This window comes from Fukomys damarensis, unplaced genomic scaffold, assembly GCF_012274545.1.
Source record: "Fukomys damarensis isolate Sample0158 unplaced genomic scaffold, DMR_v1.0_HiC HiC_scaffold_12, whole genome shotgun sequence".
Classification (NCBI taxonomy): domain Eukaryota; kingdom Metazoa; phylum Chordata; class Mammalia; order Rodentia; family Bathyergidae; genus Fukomys; species Fukomys damarensis.
In genome coordinates, this window is record NW_022900924.1 from 42,780,543 (window position 1) to 42,797,458 (window position 16,916).

At 47.7% G+C, this 16,916-nt stretch overlaps 2 protein-coding genes across 3 annotated transcripts in view; one reads left to right on the forward strand and one right to left on the reverse strand.

Moving 5' to 3' along the window:
• Nucleotides 1-628: 628 nt before the first annotated feature.
• Rpl35a (ribosomal protein L35a) lies at nt 629-4,724 on the reverse strand. 2 transcript variants are annotated; one of them, XM_010623971.3, is made up of 5 exons: nt 4,659-4,724; nt 3,906-3,949; nt 3,492-3,644; nt 2,047-2,191; nt 629-696 (listed from the first exon to the last, which is right to left on the reverse strand). In XM_010623971.3, the coding sequence occupies exons 2-5, from the start codon at nt 3,914-3,916 to the stop codon at nt 673-675; spliced, it is 333 nt and encodes a 110-aa protein (XP_010622273.1). In that variant the 5' UTR covers nt 3,917-3,949; nt 4,659-4,724; the 3' UTR covers nt 629-672. The 2 variants fall into 2 exon arrangements, with proteins under 2 accessions (XP_010622273.1, XP_033618435.1); XM_033762544.1 differs by lacking the exon at nt 4,659-4,724 and adding an exon at nt 4,459-4,616.
• A 209-nt stretch (nt 4,725-4,933) lies between these two features.
• Iqcg (IQ motif containing G) overlaps nt 4,934-16,916 on the forward strand; it is an 18,083-nt gene continuing 6,100 nt past the window's right edge. The window contains exons 1-9 of the mRNA XM_010623972.2: nt 4,934-5,011; nt 5,156-5,262; nt 6,199-6,268; nt 7,322-7,547; nt 9,831-10,039; nt 11,922-12,050; nt 12,987-13,068; nt 14,650-14,811; nt 15,717-15,791. Coding sequence (XP_010622274.1) covers nt 6,258-6,268; nt 7,322-7,547; nt 9,831-10,039; nt 11,922-12,050; nt 12,987-13,068; nt 14,650-14,811; nt 15,717-15,791 — 894 coding nt within the window. The 5' untranslated portion in view covers nt 4,934-5,011; nt 5,156-5,262; nt 6,199-6,257. The remainder of the gene's footprint in view (nt 5,012-5,155; nt 5,263-6,198; nt 6,269-7,321; nt 7,548-9,830; nt 10,040-11,921; nt 12,051-12,986; nt 13,069-14,649; nt 14,812-15,716; nt 15,792-16,916) is intronic.

The following is a 16,916-nucleotide window of genomic DNA, read 5'->3' on the forward strand; positions in this document are numbered from 1 at the left end:
TGACAAGCTAAAATGCTTCAATGGGCACCACATTCTATTAAAACATGAAACCAAGACTAGTAGAGTGAGCACGTGTGTGTACGCCCAATATGGGATGCAGAGGCAGGATGAACCAGTGGCCAGGCTCGGCAACCTAGTGAAACTGTCTCAAAGTAAAAAGAAACCAGGAAAGCCACTTGACTGGTGCTGTTTCTTCTGAGGCGGTATAAGGCTACTCTGTCCAGTGACACAGTGAAATGGTTCGCCAAGTCACACACCCCAAGGACGTGCCCAGCAATCCAATCCCCAATGGGATCGTTCCCACTCTCATTTCTGCTAAGCCTCCCCACTATTCAGCAATGAACAAGTACAGACCACTGCACGCTGCTTTAGGTTTCCTTTCTGCACTGCTGTAGAATCAACCAGGGCCTCGAGACTGCACAGGTCACGCTGACCCACACCCCCAGCTCCTAAGAGAGAGCTTATACTTCTTGCTCCACGTCCCCAAAGCAGATTTAACCTCCCCAATATGCCCTTGTGTTGGTACTCACAGAAAAACCCCTATCGTCCTGTATTCCTTGTACTCAGAAAATACTGGACCTTTCCCACATGGCAACATAATTCAGGACAAAAAGTTTTTAAAACCACTTAAAAAATACAAGAGCATAAATCCATTTTTATTTTATCATTAGTTTAAATCCTTGATGGATACAGCATCTAGTGGGGAAAAAAAGAAAAAAAAAAAATTAGGTGAATGTCATATAAATCTACCAACGGTACTGAGCACCTTAATATGGGTAACTCTCCTGTCATTTCATTACTCATCTGGAAAAGACATCAAATGACATATCCTAGGGCAAGGGCAAGAGAACCAAGTTTTTATGACAGTTGTCTTCTAGGTGAACATGCTTAAAAGCCTGCACTTGCAAAGAAACACACAAAGTACATTTACTTTTGCTTCTTCTAATAACTGAATTAAAAACGCTCCTGACAAGTATCAATTATTCACTGGGTTCAACAGTACCCTATGGATGCTGGGCATGGAGGTGTATGCCTGCACTCAGGAGGATGAGGCAGGAGGACTGCCAACAGTTTGAGGCCAGCCTGAACTACACAGAGACACTTTCTCAAAAAAATAAAAACAGGTAAGCCAGGCGTGGTGGTGCACGGGAGGCTGAGGCAGGAGGATCGCTGAGTTAAGAGACCAGCATGGGCTACATAGTGAGTTCCAGGTCAGTCTCAGCTACATGTAAATGAGACCCCCATCTCAAAAAATAAAAACAAATAAAACAATAATTATTTTAAAAGTTAATTAAATAAATAAATAAAAATAGGGCCAGGGATTTACCTCAGTGGTTCTGCCACCTGCCTCTCAAGCATAAGGACCAGAGTTCAATCCCTGGTAACAAAAAAATAAAAATAAAAACAACCTACCAATCAACCAGTACCCTAGGCCCCAAAATTACTATCTACTAAAATAGACCCTAACTAAAGAAAAAGCTGGAGTTACCTGAGGAAAACCTCAGTATCTGGCTGCCAAGACTTGTGCCAAAGTCCTGAGATGTAGGAATGTGAGCATCTGTTCTATGTACAAAATTAAGCTAACGACATCTACTCTACCAGAAGACTGACACCACGGAAATGGTAAATATTAAGAGTTACAGTCAGGGATTTAGCTCAGTGGTTCTGCTGCCTGCCTCGAAAGCACAAGGACCCAAATTCGATCCCCAGTTTAAAAAAAAACAAAAAAAGCAAGGGTGTTGAATTTGCACTTTCTAGCAATTAGTCAGCACCCAACAAAATAACTTTTTAAAAAGCACTTTTTTCTCCAGACAGCTGTAGTGAAATCTAAAACAGGCACAATTCATTTGAACATTTTGCCCTTCACCTTCGTTTAACATGAAAAGAACCCAGATGGTCAGTAATACTCATTTACATAATGGTCACTGATTTTGCAGCACAATTTACTAGTTTCACTTCATAACCACAAGTCTTTGGGAGGTCACAGCCCAACCCTTCAGGTCTGGTTTGACTCCAGAGGCTCGCTCTTCTAGTAACTGTCCTTACCACACGGATTCGGTGTCCAATGGCCTTAGCAGGAAGGTTGCTTCGGAACTTGGCACGAACCATGCCGCTGTTTCCATGGGCTCGAGTTACCTTTCCCCAGATCACTCTGGTTTTGTTTGGTTTGCCACCTGGAGTAACTGTGTTGCTGATTTTAAAGGTAGACAGAAAAGGAATGAGAACTCAGGCTACTATGCTACTGATACAGTTTGCTACAAATTCTTTGTAACCTTTAGACTAGTGGCTCAACAGTGATTAGCCAGAGAAACTGTAAGAAATGCCTGGAATATCCTTTACTTAGATACAGTAACTATTACTAGGGTAAGACTAGGACAGACAGAACCAACAGAGCCCTGAAGACCAAAGAGGAAAAACTTCCAAGATGGTGATGAGGACACCAAGCGCCAAATTCTAGCTGGGATTACAGCAGAAACATGGAACCCTCAGTAAATAGGTTCTTTGAGGCTCCTTAATGTCTTTGGCTTTGCTGGAATGAGATGAATTCTGGAGTTAAAGCAAGGTACATGGCCTCATGAACCCAGGGCCTGCACATGCTAGCCAAGTGTGTACCACAGAGCTCCATCTCCAGAGTGTTAACTGGTCTGGAATGGGCTAGGAACCAAGATCAAGAACCAACATTCTGAACTAGGGTTACAGCTCAGTGGTAGAGGTATGCACAATATGCACAAGGTCCTGGGTTTAAGTCTTGGAGCTGGGGGAACAAATGTTCTACAGATGTAACACCTTAAAGAACATATAAAAATATTTTTAAAATTGCTGGGCATGGGGGCACACACTTTAATCTTAGCACTCGGGAGGCTGAAGGAGGGGGATTACTCCATGTTTGAGGCCAGCCTGAACTACACAGGGAGACCCTATCTCAAATAAAAAAAAAAAAAATTACTGCCGGGAGTGATGGCACAGGTCTGTAATCCCAGCACTCGGGAGGCTGAAGCAGGCACTCTCTCGCTAGGAACTCTCCCTAGGAGTTCGAGACCAGTCTGGGCTACCTAGTGAGTTCCAGGTCAGTCTCAACTACACACTGAGACCCTGTTCCAAAAAAAAAAAAAAATTACTGTAACAGGAATTAAAGTGAATTAACACGTGAGAAATATTTTGTAAATCCTTGAGTACAAAGAAATTAACTCCTTCCTTGAAACAATTCACAGATAGGGCTGAAGATATCTAAATAAAACACTAGCCAACAACCTTTATTCACTTTGTTAAGTTTTCTAAAACCAAAGTAGAAGCTATGGTATCAATTACTTTACCCAGGTCTTTCAACAACAACAAAAAAACTGGCCAGGGATTTAGCTCAGTGGTGCCACCACTTGCCTCTCAAGCAGAAGGTCCAGAGTTCGATCCCTGGTACCAGAAAAAAAAAAAAAAAACAAAACTTGACGCAGATAAAGTAAAAAACTTAAAAGCACAACAAGCTGTAAACTTACTTTTTCGCTTTGTACACATAAGCACATCTCTTGCCCAAGTAGAATTCAGTTTCATCGCGGGCATAAACACCTTCAATTTTAAGAAGAGCTGTGTGTTCCCTTTGGTTCCGGAGACCTCGCTTATAGCCAGCAAAAATGGCCTTGCACCACAGTCTAAAGACACACAAAATCCACATTAAACACAAGCTGTTAAAAAGTTCTCGTTATCCCCGGTACCAAAATAATAATAATAATAATAGTAATAATAATAATAATCTCGTTTATCTCCAACAAACCACCAATATAATTTGACTTGTAATGCACTGTTTGTTGCTCAAAAGTCATCTACAGCAAACACCAAGTATTTTCCCACTAATTTCAAGCTCATTAAGGTCTACATTGAAATGAAAAACAAAGTATATTTAAAACGTTTACCTTCCAGACATATTTGCCTTTCAGAAGTCCTGTTCCCAGCAGACCTTAAATAAAAATGACTGTTTAGAACCAATTTGTTTTTCCCCTTTTAATTTCTTGCTACTTCATTAAGCATGTTAACCAAATCCGTTGATCGGCGTTCTGGGTTACTCTGAGGAAACTTAATTACGCCATGGCATCTATATTAGGGGCACCCCCTGGCAACTCATTCAAACCGCAGAGGACTGAACTGACAGCTAAAGCAAACTGCAAAACGAAAATAAAACTAAGTGCCACAGCAACACGCTAATTACTACAGGCTTCAGTAGAAAATGCTGAGAGAGTTCAGGCCGCTATCAGTAGTCCGAATTAGTTTTAAAATGAAGATTTATGAAGCAATGAGCCACACGGGTTTTTGAAGCAGTGGCTGAGAAGCTGGTGATTGTGGACAAAGATAGCTTTGAAGTGGGAACACATGGGGAAAATCAGCCTAAAGGAGCCACCGCTCTCTGGGCAACTGTAGACACCCGAAGAGTTATCTACTTCACTACTCCCAGGAACCAACTCCGATTACCCGGGCACTCGGTTCTCCCGGCGTGAGGGATACAGCACTATCTGCTTTGCATCTCCCCCATCCCGTCCTCCATGCTCTTGGAATGCACGGAAATCACTGGATGGTAGAATCTCCGAGACGCCCCAGGCCCTCGCCGCGGTATATGGGAAAACAGACCCTGGTTATTTGCCCCCAAGTTCAATACCCGGAATCACCCTCACCTCCACAGGCTCCAAGATGGCGGAAAGAGGAGGGCGAGGCCCCACCGCGTGGCCTTGTGGGAAAAAACTTCCCCGCCCCGCCCCTCTTTTAGACGTCCTCCGCGAACGCCGGAAAAACACGCTACAAAAAGAGCATTTCACCACATTGAACAGCACTCCTAGGGTTCTTTCCCAAAGTCCTTTCATGTCAATATTTAGTTGCACTATTCAGTATTTGGGATTTGAGAGAGGCACTACAGTAGCCATCTAAGGCAGCAAAGGAAAAGGTCCCCCTTAAAAAAAAAAAAGGTTGTGCGTTGCTATACCAACGGTTTAACTGGGAGGTGTTGTCCATCCCGGCCGTACCCTAAAAGGTACTTCTGGATACCGAACGCCCAGCCTGGGATATTTAACGCCCATTTGCGAACATAAGGCGGTCTGTCCCTCTTCCCCACTGCAGTAGAATGAGCGGATAGTCGGATTCTTTTTATCTTTTTTTCTTATTTACTCTTTTATAGCGTTAAAGAAATGACTTAAATGCGGGGCATGTTGGCGCGCGCCTGTGGTCTCAACTAATACTCAGGAGGCTGGGACGGGGAGAATCGCTTGAGCCCAGTATTTCCAGGTCAGTCTCTGGGCTATAGAGTAGTTCAAAGGCCAGCCTGAACTACACAACGAGACCCTGTATCAAAGAAGAAAAAAAGTTGGGGGGAGGCAGAGATTAAAAGAAGCACGACAATAAGCGGAGGCTGAGGCAGGATGATCCCAAGTTCTCAGACCAGTCTAAACAACAGCCACAAAAAGCGGGTGGTGGGAAGAGAGCCTTCCTGGAATATTAAACTGTGCTGTAGGTTGCCCTTGTATGGCTCGAATTTAAAGACGGATACTACACTACCAAAAATGCAGAGTTCTCCGCTGGGGTTTTAGCTCGGCGTCACTATGCCTGCCTGGCAGCATAAGGTCACAACTGAATCCCTAGTACCAGAAAAACAAAAACAAACAAACAAAAACAGTTCTTTTGTCTCCTTCATTTGAGTAAACACTCCTCCCTCAGGAGAGGGTTTTATCTCTTTAGAACTCTATTTAAAGATCACCTAGGAGACTGAGGATCCTGTACCACTATGGCTCCCTTAAGTAGACCAGTAATTAAGCTGATGGTTCAGAGACCTGAATCCCTCACTACCAGTGGTTTTTCCACCCCACGGACTGCTCTCCACTGATAAACATGAGGGGATGAGCCACAGCTCTGGAACTCTTTTATTTACTCTTTATGAAAAGGCATTGAGTTGGATATGATGGCACGTGTCTGTAATCCCAGCTCTCCAGAGGCTGAGGCAGGAGGATTGCCACGACTTCGAGGCCAGCCTGGCCTACACAGCAAGACCCTGTCTGAAAATAAAAATTTTTAAAAAGAGCTAGGGATTTAGCTCAGTGGCATCCTGCCTGCCTCGCAAGTGCAAGGTCCTAAGTTCGATCCCCGGTACAAAAAGGAAAAAAAAGGCATAGAAATAACTGAAACATCACTCAGCACCCCTTAAATCTCATCGTATCCTCATTTCAGGTGACTGCATTTTTCTGAAATTGTAAACATACCGTGGAGGCTGACAAATCTACAGAAGAATGGAAGAACAGTATGTTCAGAATTCCAGTGTGTGTGTGTGTGTGTGTGTGTGTGTGTGTGTGTGTGTGTATTTATCTGTATATTTTTTATTCTGCCTGTGAAGTTTCTGCAGACACCCTCTGCTGTGAAACAAGATGTCCTGGCATGCAGTGACCTAAAATACAGGCTGCGCTCCTGCTCACAGTGCCTGCGGGTCAGCTCTCCATGAAGGCTGCATGAGCCAGGGCTGTGGGCAGCTTCCAGGAGGCTCACTGGCGGGAGGAGGGGACTTGGGATCCCCCGGGCAGCACGGAGGCCAGCAGGAGGAGACTGCCCTGGCTTTTGTCGCCTGGCTCTGGAAGTCCCGAGGTTACTCTCACAATGGCCTCTTGGTCACACAGATTAGTTCCCCTCCATGTGAGGCAACGAAGACACCAGGACGGAGGTCCCAGAGAGTGAGATCCTTCTGTCTCTCTCTAATCAGACACTTCCGGTTGGCCTCTAATGATGTGGCTTGTGAATGACAGTGCTTTTGGCCAAATTTAAACTAAGCATAGCCAAATGCCACGGGTCACATTGTCTGCCTTCCTTCACATGCTCCCTCCCTCCTGGTGCTGGGATTGAACCCAGTGCCACAGGCATGCGAGGCAAAGCACTCTACCACTGAGCTGTAGCCCCAGCCCTTTTTAAAAGCTGTGTTTTATTTTTGGGACTGAGTCTTGCCGAGTTTCCTGGGCTGGCCTCAAACTTGTGACCCTCCTGTATCAGTCTCCCGAGCAGCTGGAGTTACAGGTGTGCACAACACCCAGCAAGAGCTACCTATTTCTAGGAAACAGTAAGTTGTTGGCCTTTGGTCTGTCCAGGCAAACGGTATTTAGCAGAATCCCATGCAAATTCCTTCTTTCATTTGTTTTTCTTTTTGTTTTTTTGAGACAGGGTCTCACTATGTAGCCCAGGCTGGCCTCAAACTCACAGTGTCCTCCTGCCTCAGTCTCCTGAGGATCCCTGGGATCACTGGGATTACTCGCCTCCTGTGTTTCTGAAACGTTGCTCATAGACTTATTTTTCTGTATTCTTTCCTCAGAGACAGTGTGGATGCTGCACCCGCCCCTCCAGCAGCCTGGCCATCCGAGCCAGTGCTACCTACAGCTGAGGCCCATGAGGCCCAAGGCAGCCCCGAGGCAGCCGCGGGGCTGTCCCTGCTGGAGGTGCTCGCCGTCTCCGTGGTGCTGGAGGACGCCAGCGACCAGCTGTCCATCCTTGGCTACATCATGCCACGGCCGCTGGAGGGGAGGCAGAGCACCGCGCTGGTGAGTGGAGGGTGGGAAGCGTCTCCCCCGCCCCCCGTCCCTCACCACGTGCGCTCACGCACATACGCACCTGCGCCTTCACAGGGAAAGGGCCAGGGAGAGGCTGTGCGAATGGTCTGCACCTGCTCTCAACTGATGGAAGGGAAACGGCCATAGCCACCCGAGACGCAGACAGCCCTTACCAGGACAGTGGTGTTACTTAGAAAGGACCGCCATTTGCATCTGTATGAGACGGTACAGTTGGCCCTCCACACGGAGAACCGTGCAACCCGCCTCAGACAGAAAATATTCAGAAAAGAATTGTGTCTGGTGCACTCCTGTGATCCCAGCACAGGGGGAGGCTGAAGCAGGAAGATCACTCTATGCTCGAGGCCAGCATGGGCTCCATAGTGAGTTCAAGCCCAGCCTGAACAACACAGCAAGACCCTGTCTCAAAAAACCAAAAAGCAAAAAGAAGAAAAAACGTATTCAGATATGTTTCCTGAACAATAGTGTGACCACCATGACATTTATATTCGCTACTATTATTATTTTTTCGTACCTCGTAGCAGCACCACTGAGCTAAATCCCCGGCCTTAGATTTGATACTAAGTAACCTCGAGAGGAGCCTGTGCAGAGGATGCCCACGGACCACTTGCACGTAGGGCGCCCCTTCACACGGGGCTCGGTGTCCACAGGGCCCTCGAGCTCCCTCCTAGCGCTGCAGGACCGGTGTGTGTGCGCCGAGACCAAGCGGCTGAGAACCGCTCACCCAGCTTCCTGGGTCCCAGCCCTTTCCTCAGCTGCTAGGAAATAACTGGCCACCAGGGGGAGTATTTCAGCCGCTTCTGTCCGCATTGCTGTCCTGAATGAATGTGCTACAGCTTTTGCGAATGTCTAGCCATGCTGTGACGTCAGCCATTACGTTTTCAATGATGTTTTGGACCCCTCAGCCCCAAGGAGTTATCATGAATCTTAATTTAGTAGGAAGCAGTTTTTTTTTTTTATTTTGGGGGGGACCAAAGCCTATATATTTTCAAACCCCTTTTCCCCCTTTGGTACTAGAGTTAAAGTCAAGGCCTTTGCCCTGAGCTACATTACATGCCCAGCCCCTTTTTTATAAAAGGTTTACATTTTCAGATAGGATCTCACTGAGTCAGTTGCCCACACTGGGTTTGAACTCCTGCTCCTCCTGCCTCAGCCTCCCAGAGTGCTGGGATTATAGGTATGTGGCACCATGCCCACCAAATGTTTATGCTCTTCCTGGTGGACATGGTGGCACACGCCTGTAATCCCAGCACTCGAGAGGCTGAGGCAGGAGGATTGCAAGTTTGTTCCCGGCCTGCGTAACCTAGTGATTTAGTGAGACCTTGTCTCCAAATAAAAAATAAATGGATTGGGACTGTTGCTCAGTGCAAAGGCCCTGGGTCAAGTTTCCAGTACTGTCCCCCACCCAAAAAACTTTGAAATGAGCCAAGATCTCTTCCCTCTGTCTCTTCCCTCCCAAACCCCATATTTTACAATAAATTACAATATGGTGAGTGCCTTCTAACATAATTTCACAAGGAACTTCGTGTGTGTGTGCGTGTGTATGTGCGTGTGTGTGTGTGTGTGTGTGCACGCGCACATGTATGGAATGCTGAGGATTGAACCTAGGGTCTTGCATATATTAAAGATGTGCTTTACCCAGCTACGGTGGTACACACCTGTAGTCCCAGTTACTTAAGAGGCTGAGGGTTGCCAGTTGGAGGACAGCCTAGACAGCTTAGCAAGACTCTGTCTCAAAACAAAAACAACCAGTTCTGGGGATTTAGCTCAGTGGTTCCACCGCCTGCCTTGCAAGCACAAGGACCTGAATTCGATCCCCGGTACCAAAAAAAAAAAATTAAAAAAACTAAAAATTTTGTTGTTGTTGTTCAGGCTGGCCTTGAACTCATAGAGATCCCCCTGCCTCAGCCTCCTGAGGCTTAGATTACAGGTGTGTGCCACCAAAACCGTCTCACAATATAAACCTCACTTTAAAGTGCTGGGATGTAGCTCAGTGACAGAGAGTGACTGAACTTGATCACTCACCAATACAGCAAAAATAAAAAATAAGATACCTCTACAAAGAGCTTCACCCTCAGCCCTGAACTCCCCTTTGGGGAATGACAGAAGGAATGGTGGGACAGCTGGTTTTCTGTGGCTAAAGGGCACATTTTCTTGGACTATAGTGTACTAATAGGGTAAAGCAAGGTTGGAACGTGTAGGCAAGACCCTCTTTCTTGGAGTACCGTGTCTTCACTTTCTATCATTTGCTTTTAGAGAAACAAGAGCCCAGACAAACCGCCGGTGCTCTTGACTGGAAGGAAAATATCCGCTCCGTTACTACTGAAAGGACCAGCATCACCTGAAGTCAGACCAGGAGGCCAGCTGGCTGAGGAGCTGAACAAAATGCATGATCTTGCCTTTAAAACACCTGCAGCACAGGCCATCAGGACTGCAGAGATGCTGAAGAAAACGCAGAGCGACAGGTGAAGGCTGAGAACCTGTTCCAGGAGCTAGAGTCCAGCGTGGTTCCACACGCCTGGAATCCCCACACTCGGGAGGCTGAGGCAGGAGGATCACAGTGAGCTCAAGGCCAGCCTGAACTATGTATTGAGACTTTGTTGTGTTTTGGTTTTTTTTGTTTGTTTGTTTGTTTGAAACAGGGTCTCGATGTGCAGTCCAGGCTGGCCTTAAACTCAAACTCACAGCAGTCCTACGGCTTCAGCCTGGGACTACAGCAGGCACCACCACACCTGGCAGAGACTTTGTTTCAAAAATAAATAAATAAAACTAAAAAATAAATAAAACTGAGAACAGGGCTGCGGGTGTTAGACAGTGGTAGAGCTCATGCTCAGCATACACAAGGCTCTGAGTATTTTTATTTTTTGTTGTGAAAAAGGTCTCACTCAGTCACTAATTCTCGGAGACTAGTGAGATTGTCCTGCTCCAGCCTCCCAGAATGCTAGGAACGTAGGTGTGCCTGAGAAATCCTGAGGGTTTCTTAAAGGCAGTCTCAGTTTCTGTTGCTTACTACTTAGTGTCTTTGTTGAGTTCAAACAAGCCAGTGGAGTTTAAAAGAGGGTGTAGGTGTAACTTCATGGCATTTGGAAAATAAGAGTTTATTTGAATTACCCGAGGTCACTAGCTATATTGGGCCCAAAGTCTGGTTTTCTGTTTGTTTTTGTTTTTTTGAGACAGGGTCTCGCTATGCAGTTCAGGCTATCCTTGAACTCATGGCAATCTTCCTGCCTCAGCCTCCAGAAAGCAGGGATTATAGGCAAGCACCATCATGCCTAGATGTCTAGCTTGTTGATCTCCCCCTTTTTTTGGGGGTGGGGAGGTACCAGGGATTGAACTCGGGACCTTGGGCTTGTGAGAGGCAGGAGGTGGAACCACTGAGCTAAATCCCCAGCCCTTGTTGATCTCTTTTTGATACTAACAATGAGCTGTATCCCCAGCCCCTGGAAGGCTGCTCATGAGTTTTCTTAGAACACAACATTGCCCATTTGTTCACACACTATCTACATTTTTTCTTTTCTTTTTTTTTTGAGATGGTCTCACTATGTAGTCCAGGCTGGCCTAGATCTCGCAGAGATCCGCTTGCCTCAGCTTCACAAGTGCTGGGATTATACTGTCTAAATTTAGAGGCTGCACAAGGGGAAAAAATGAGAACCAAGACCTGTCATGTAAAGGTACAAGATCCCAGTAATGAATGTAACTGTACTGTATACCTAGAATGTACCAATAAAGTCAATAAAAAGAAAAATAAATAAATAAATTTAGAGGCTGCTTTCATGCTGTCACCGTAGAGCTGTGTTGCTCTAAAGGACAACGCGTAGCCAGGTGTGGTGGTAAAGCCCTGAAACCCCAGCACTGGGGGAACTACTTCGAGTTTGAGGCCAGTCTGGACTATATACCAAGATCCTACCTCAAAACAACCACAAAAATAACCCAAACAAATGAAAAAAGGACATGTGACCTACAAAGCTAAGACTGTTTATTCTGTGTCCTTTTGCCACAGCCCTTTAAAAATGGAATTAAACTCAGAACTTTGCGCTTGTGAGGAAGGTGGCAGAACCACTGAGCTAAATCCCCAGCTCCCCCCCCACCAATTTTTTTGAGACAAGGTCCTTTAAATTGCCTAGGTTCAAGCGTTCTTGAACCTGTGATCCTCCTGCCTCAGCCTCCCAAGTATCTGGGTTTACAGGTGAGAGCCACTATGTCCCGCTTATTAATAGTTTTCTCAGGCTAAATGATCCCTGCATTAATTCCGTCTTAGCTGAGATGCTCTTTCTAGGTTTTACCTTGTGTCACTTCTTTAGCCCCTGTGAAGCTAGGGAACTAGATCTTACCTGTGTCTCTTCACAGGCAGTTTTTCAGCGATGTCATTGCAAGCACCATGGAGGAGTTGCAAGAGTCAGGAACTTTCATGAGCCTGCTACAAGCCCTGCGCAAAGAAAAGGAAAGCAAGATGCACTTCTATGATGTCATTGCCAGGTCAGAGCAGCGGATTTGCTGTGTGTGTGTGTGTGTGTGTGTGTGTGTGTGTGTGCGTGTGTGCGCGTGCGCGCACGCGGGCTTGGATGTGTGCATGCACACAATCTCACTATGTTACTCAGGCTGGCCTCAAACTCCTGGGCTCAGGTGATCCTCCTGTCTCAGCCTCTCAAGGAGCTGGGACTATAGGGATTGCCACCATGCCCAGCTCTGCTTTATGTTTTAAAATTGTATAAAACTCTTAGCAAGCCAAGTGTAGTGGCAGACACCTGTAATCCCAGCACTTTGGGAGGCTGAGGCAGGAGGCTTAACGCCCTGGGTGACACCATGAGACACTGTCAAAAAATAAATAAATAGAATGGAATCGAATGGAATAGAACTCTGACTGAAGTCCTTGATTTCTAAAGCAAACCAAATATATACTTTCCAAGAAAGATAACTAGAAGTCGGAAGTGTGGGTTCTACTCCTAGATCATCTGCAACAGTAATTCAGGTTTCTGTGGCCTTAGTTATCTGAATCTGCAAGGATAGCTTGGCATGGTGGTGCAAACATGTAATAGTTCAGATAGAGCAGGTTCTTGTTCTTCCTCTTTCTCACTTTTTCTCAGCAGCAGATATTTTAGATATAACACTTGAGAAGCCAGAAAAGTCTTCTTTTTTGTTGTTTTGTTTTGGTACCAGGGATCGAACTCAGGTCCTCGCGCTTGTGAGGCAGGCAGCGGAACCACTGAGCTACATCCCTGGCCTGTCGGAAAAGTCTTCTTCCCGGTGGCTAACACAAACCCAGGGGCTCAGCAGGGCTCCTGAGGGTGTGGACGCGGTCCCCCCGCCTCCTGAGCCAGAATTCCAGGCTCCAACCAGCTCTGCAGTGGGCAGGGTCCCGTGCACCCAAGGGCTCGGAGACCCCATTTCACAAATTGTTCTGATTTTTTGTAGGGAAGAAAAGGGACGAAAAATGATAAAATCTCTTCAAAAACAGCTGATTAATGTTAAGAAAGAACGGCAGGCTGAAGTACAGGTGAGCAGCCCTTAGTAGCACCAGGAGCGGCTGAGCTGGGGAAGTGGGCAGCAGCCAATTTCTCAGGCCAAGAAGAGCTGTATGTGAAAGATTAGTGCTTCTCAGCAGCTTTTGCACTTACACGAGGGAGTGAGGAGCCGGGAGCAGAAGTCTGAGGACCCTAGGACCCTGGAACTCTCAGTCCGCTGTCACTCACCCCGGCCACACCACCACTATGTAGCCCAGGCTGGCCTCGAACTTCCAGTGACCCTCCTGCCTCAGCCTCCCAAGTCGGGGTCACAGGCGTGCACCACCTTGCCAAGCAGCTCACCTGTTTTTAACAGCTTCTTAATGGTGTGTCATCCGTCTCAACAGTGATGACAGGGTGCCATAAAACACGATGGGACAGTAGGAGCAGGTCCTGTGACTACTACAGGCAGGGACACTGAAGTGTTCCTACAGCGGGACCCGCCACGATGCTGGACATCTGCGGCAGCCCGTGCCGTTCAGGGGCACCAGCGAGGACCCATTCACTCCGGGGCAGCGAGGGCTGTGGCATTTATTATGGAAGGGAGATAAGAGAACTGACCTTGTGCTGGGAGGGGGCAGCTCACAGGGAAATGACAGCAGGGCAGGGCTGGGGCCCGAGACCCTGAATGGGAGACGCGGGTAGCTCAGGGTTGGGTTAGGACTCTTAGGGACGCGGCCTAATGCTAATTTCCTATCCACGGCTGTACCATTGTGTATGGCTTTTATGACTCCAACGGATTACTCCCGTCTCCTTTTAATCCAACCAAAGCGGCCGGGCCAGGTGAGACCAGCTCCAGCGTCTCCACTCCCCAGAGCCGCTCCCTCACGGTGTGGACACTACTGTGAAAAGCCGATGACACACATTGCCGCGGCCGCCCTCGCTGCTTTCTGAGCTGTGGTTGACGGTTTTCTTTCCACTACTAAATCGTGCTTCTGTGAATTCAAGAACAAGTCCAGGAAGTGAGGTCTGGTGCAGTTTTGGAGCTCAGGAGTAGCGTTGGGTCTGCCAGGAAACCGGCCCTCAGACCCTGGTCGAGGACCAAGGTGCAGGCTCTGCACACGGTCAGGATTCGAGGCTGTGTGAAGGCAGAGCTTTTCTCAGTGAAAATCTTTCGGTTTTTATTTTTTTAAGACAGAGTCTCGATAGGTAGCCCAGGATGGCCTCAAACTCGTGGCGATCTTCTTGCCTCAGCCTCCTAAGTGCTGAGATTACAGGCATGTGCCACCACACCTGACATTTGTGAACATTCCTTTTTTCTTTTTGGGACAGAATCTTGCTATGTAGCCCAGACAGACCTCAAACTCATGGCAATCCTCCTGCCTCAGCCTCCCAGGTGCTGGGATTCCAGGTGTTCGTTCACCCATCTGGTCTTTGAATTACTTTTGTTATCTTTTGTTTTAATTTATACTCTCCATGATTATGGGCTTAGCTTCCCTCAGTGTGACAGCAGAATAATAGTCGCAGTCGCTTTTCGATTCACATGCCAGGAGGCTAAGCTGAAGCCACTGACCAGACTGCATGGAGGTAGAAGGTACTCTGCATTTAGAAACCTACTGGTCTTTCTTCTGCAGAGCCGAAACGAATACATTGCCCACCTCAAGGACCAGCTGCAAGAGATGAAGGCAAAAACCAACCTGGAGAATCACTACATGAAAAAGAACACCGAGCTGCAGATCGCCCAGACCCAGAAAAAGTGCAACCGGACTGAGGAGGTCTTGCTGGAGGAGATTGAGGTGACCACAGCTCAGTATTTTACCCCGGGGTTCCGGGACTGTCATGGGCCAGGCCCTAGGTTCAGCCCCCAGCAACAAAGGGGAAAAAAGAAAGCCCCGGGGTGGGGCCGGTCCTGACACTGTCTCAGCCAGCAAAGGGGCAGGGGGATGGGTTTCCTCCACCTATCAGCCCCCAACACTCGAGGCTAAAAGCAGATGAAATGACATGGAAGTATTTGCAAGCAGAGATCCCGATGAGCCAAAGCCTGTACTCCTGCTTGTCTTACACTGGTCACTTAACTTGGGGGACACAGGTGAGCTCCTCACGCCTCAGCCTCCTGGGTGCTCTTCCTGTCTCGGGACACAGGGTGACCACAGGCAGAGGCCCATGAACTCCCCAGGACCCGTAGTGCAGAACGGGAGACCTGCAGAACCTCAAAGCCAAAGCCCAGGGAGCCGAGAAGTCCCGTAACACTCCCAGGGGAAAGAGAAGGGTGGCCTTCGTGAGAGGATGCTATGTGACGAGAGGGACAGTCAGGGGCCAGGGTGGGCACAGCCATCGGCAGAGGTGTCGTCTGCAGTGGTGCCTTCCGCCCTGACGACACACACCTCTCGCGTGCTGTGGTTGTGTGTTCTAGAACCTCAGAACCTCGGGGCCTTGGAGCATTGTTTTTCTCCTTCTATGGAAGCCACCTTCGAGGTGGCCGGATGCCGGTCCTTGTCCCCAGGGCCCCTGCATGTGCTTCCCTGAGGTCAGCACTGGCTCTGTAGCATCGGTGACTGGATGGGGCTGAGTGGAACCGACCTGCAGCCCCAGAGCGATGCCTCCTCCCAGTCCCCGCTGGCCATGGGCCCAGGCCTGTCGCCTCCTGGCTTCAGTGTCCGGCCTCGGCCACAGATCCTAGCATCGATTCTCGTGCTTACAGAAAGTGAGGATGAAGACCGAAGAGGAGAACCGAATCCACATGGAGATTGAGATGTTCCTTAGGAAAGAGCAGCAGGTGAGACCGAAAACTTTTGTATCGCTCGCCTTTAAAAAATTGCACATATAAAATGCTGAGGGGAGCAAAGACTTTTTAAAGGTAAGAAAAGTCAACCATAATTCTAGTGGCCTAGTGAATGAACAGCAGACCGTGTGTTCTTTCAGTTACTCATCTGACTAGAATTTTTTGGAGGGGGAGGTGTTTTTGTTTGTTTTTTGAGAAAGGTCTTGCTTTGTAGTGCAGGGTAGCCCTGAACTCCCTATGCAGATGGAACCTTTAAAGTCTCCTCACTGTGTGCCCACTGGTTGTGTGGAGCCAACCTGTGGCTATTTCCCATGTTACGAATGTAATTGGAATAAACACGCCTGGAACCAGGTAGAGCCTCTGCCTACCAAAATGTTAAACCAGAGGCCCCACTGCATCCCTGCGGCGCTGCAGAGGTGAATGCCACTGTCACGGTCTTGAAAGAAGCGGAGTGCTGATGTTGAGCAGGTCCTCACTGGGCTGTTCAGCCTTCCGGAGGCGGAGCAGACCCTGGAAGGAGAGACTGTGGATGATTATAAGCAGGTGTAGGATCTTCACTTGTTAGCCTGGTCACAGCCCCTGCCTCCAAACCAGTTTGAAGAAACCACCAGCGGCAGCTCGCTCTTACCTGGCAGGGCCAACAGTGCCCCGTGCGGTCTCGAGGCAGTGCCCCGTCACTTCCGTTCTGTCCTATGACGTGGACGCACAGATGCTGCACAGGACATCACCTTTCTTGTGAGTGGCATCATGCTGACTGTATCCAATAAGCAGGAAGTAGCAAGGATGACTTTTAGTAGTGTGACTGGGAGGTAGGGGACAAAGCCCACTTCTGGTCCTAATTCTGTGTATGTCACTAATGATCCATTTAGATGACAAGAACCATACCAATAATTTGAAGAGGGAAATTTAACAACAACAACAACAACAGCAAAACATGAGCTATTACTAAAGGATTGACCACTGAGAAGGATTAGAAGAGCCGAGTGCATGCTTGTAATCCCAGCACTTGGGAGGCTGAGGCAGGAAGATTGCCAAGCGTTGAAGCACAGTGTGGGTTACATAGTGAGACCTTGTCTCAAAAAAAAAAAAAAAAAAAAAAAAGAAAAAGAGGAATAAATA

What these genes read in the sequence shown, in the direction of transcription:
- Rpl35a (XM_010623971.3), bottom strand. An exon ending in TATGTGTACAAAGCGAAAAA is followed by an intron (nt 2,192 to 3,491) that starts GTAAGTTTACAG and finishes CTTTAAAATCAG; the next exon opens with CAACACAGTTACTCCAGGTG. An exon ending in TTGGACACCGAATCCGTGTG is followed by an intron (nt 697 to 2,046) that starts GTAAGGACAGTT and finishes TTTCCCCACTAG; the next exon opens with ATGCTGTATCCATCAAGGAT.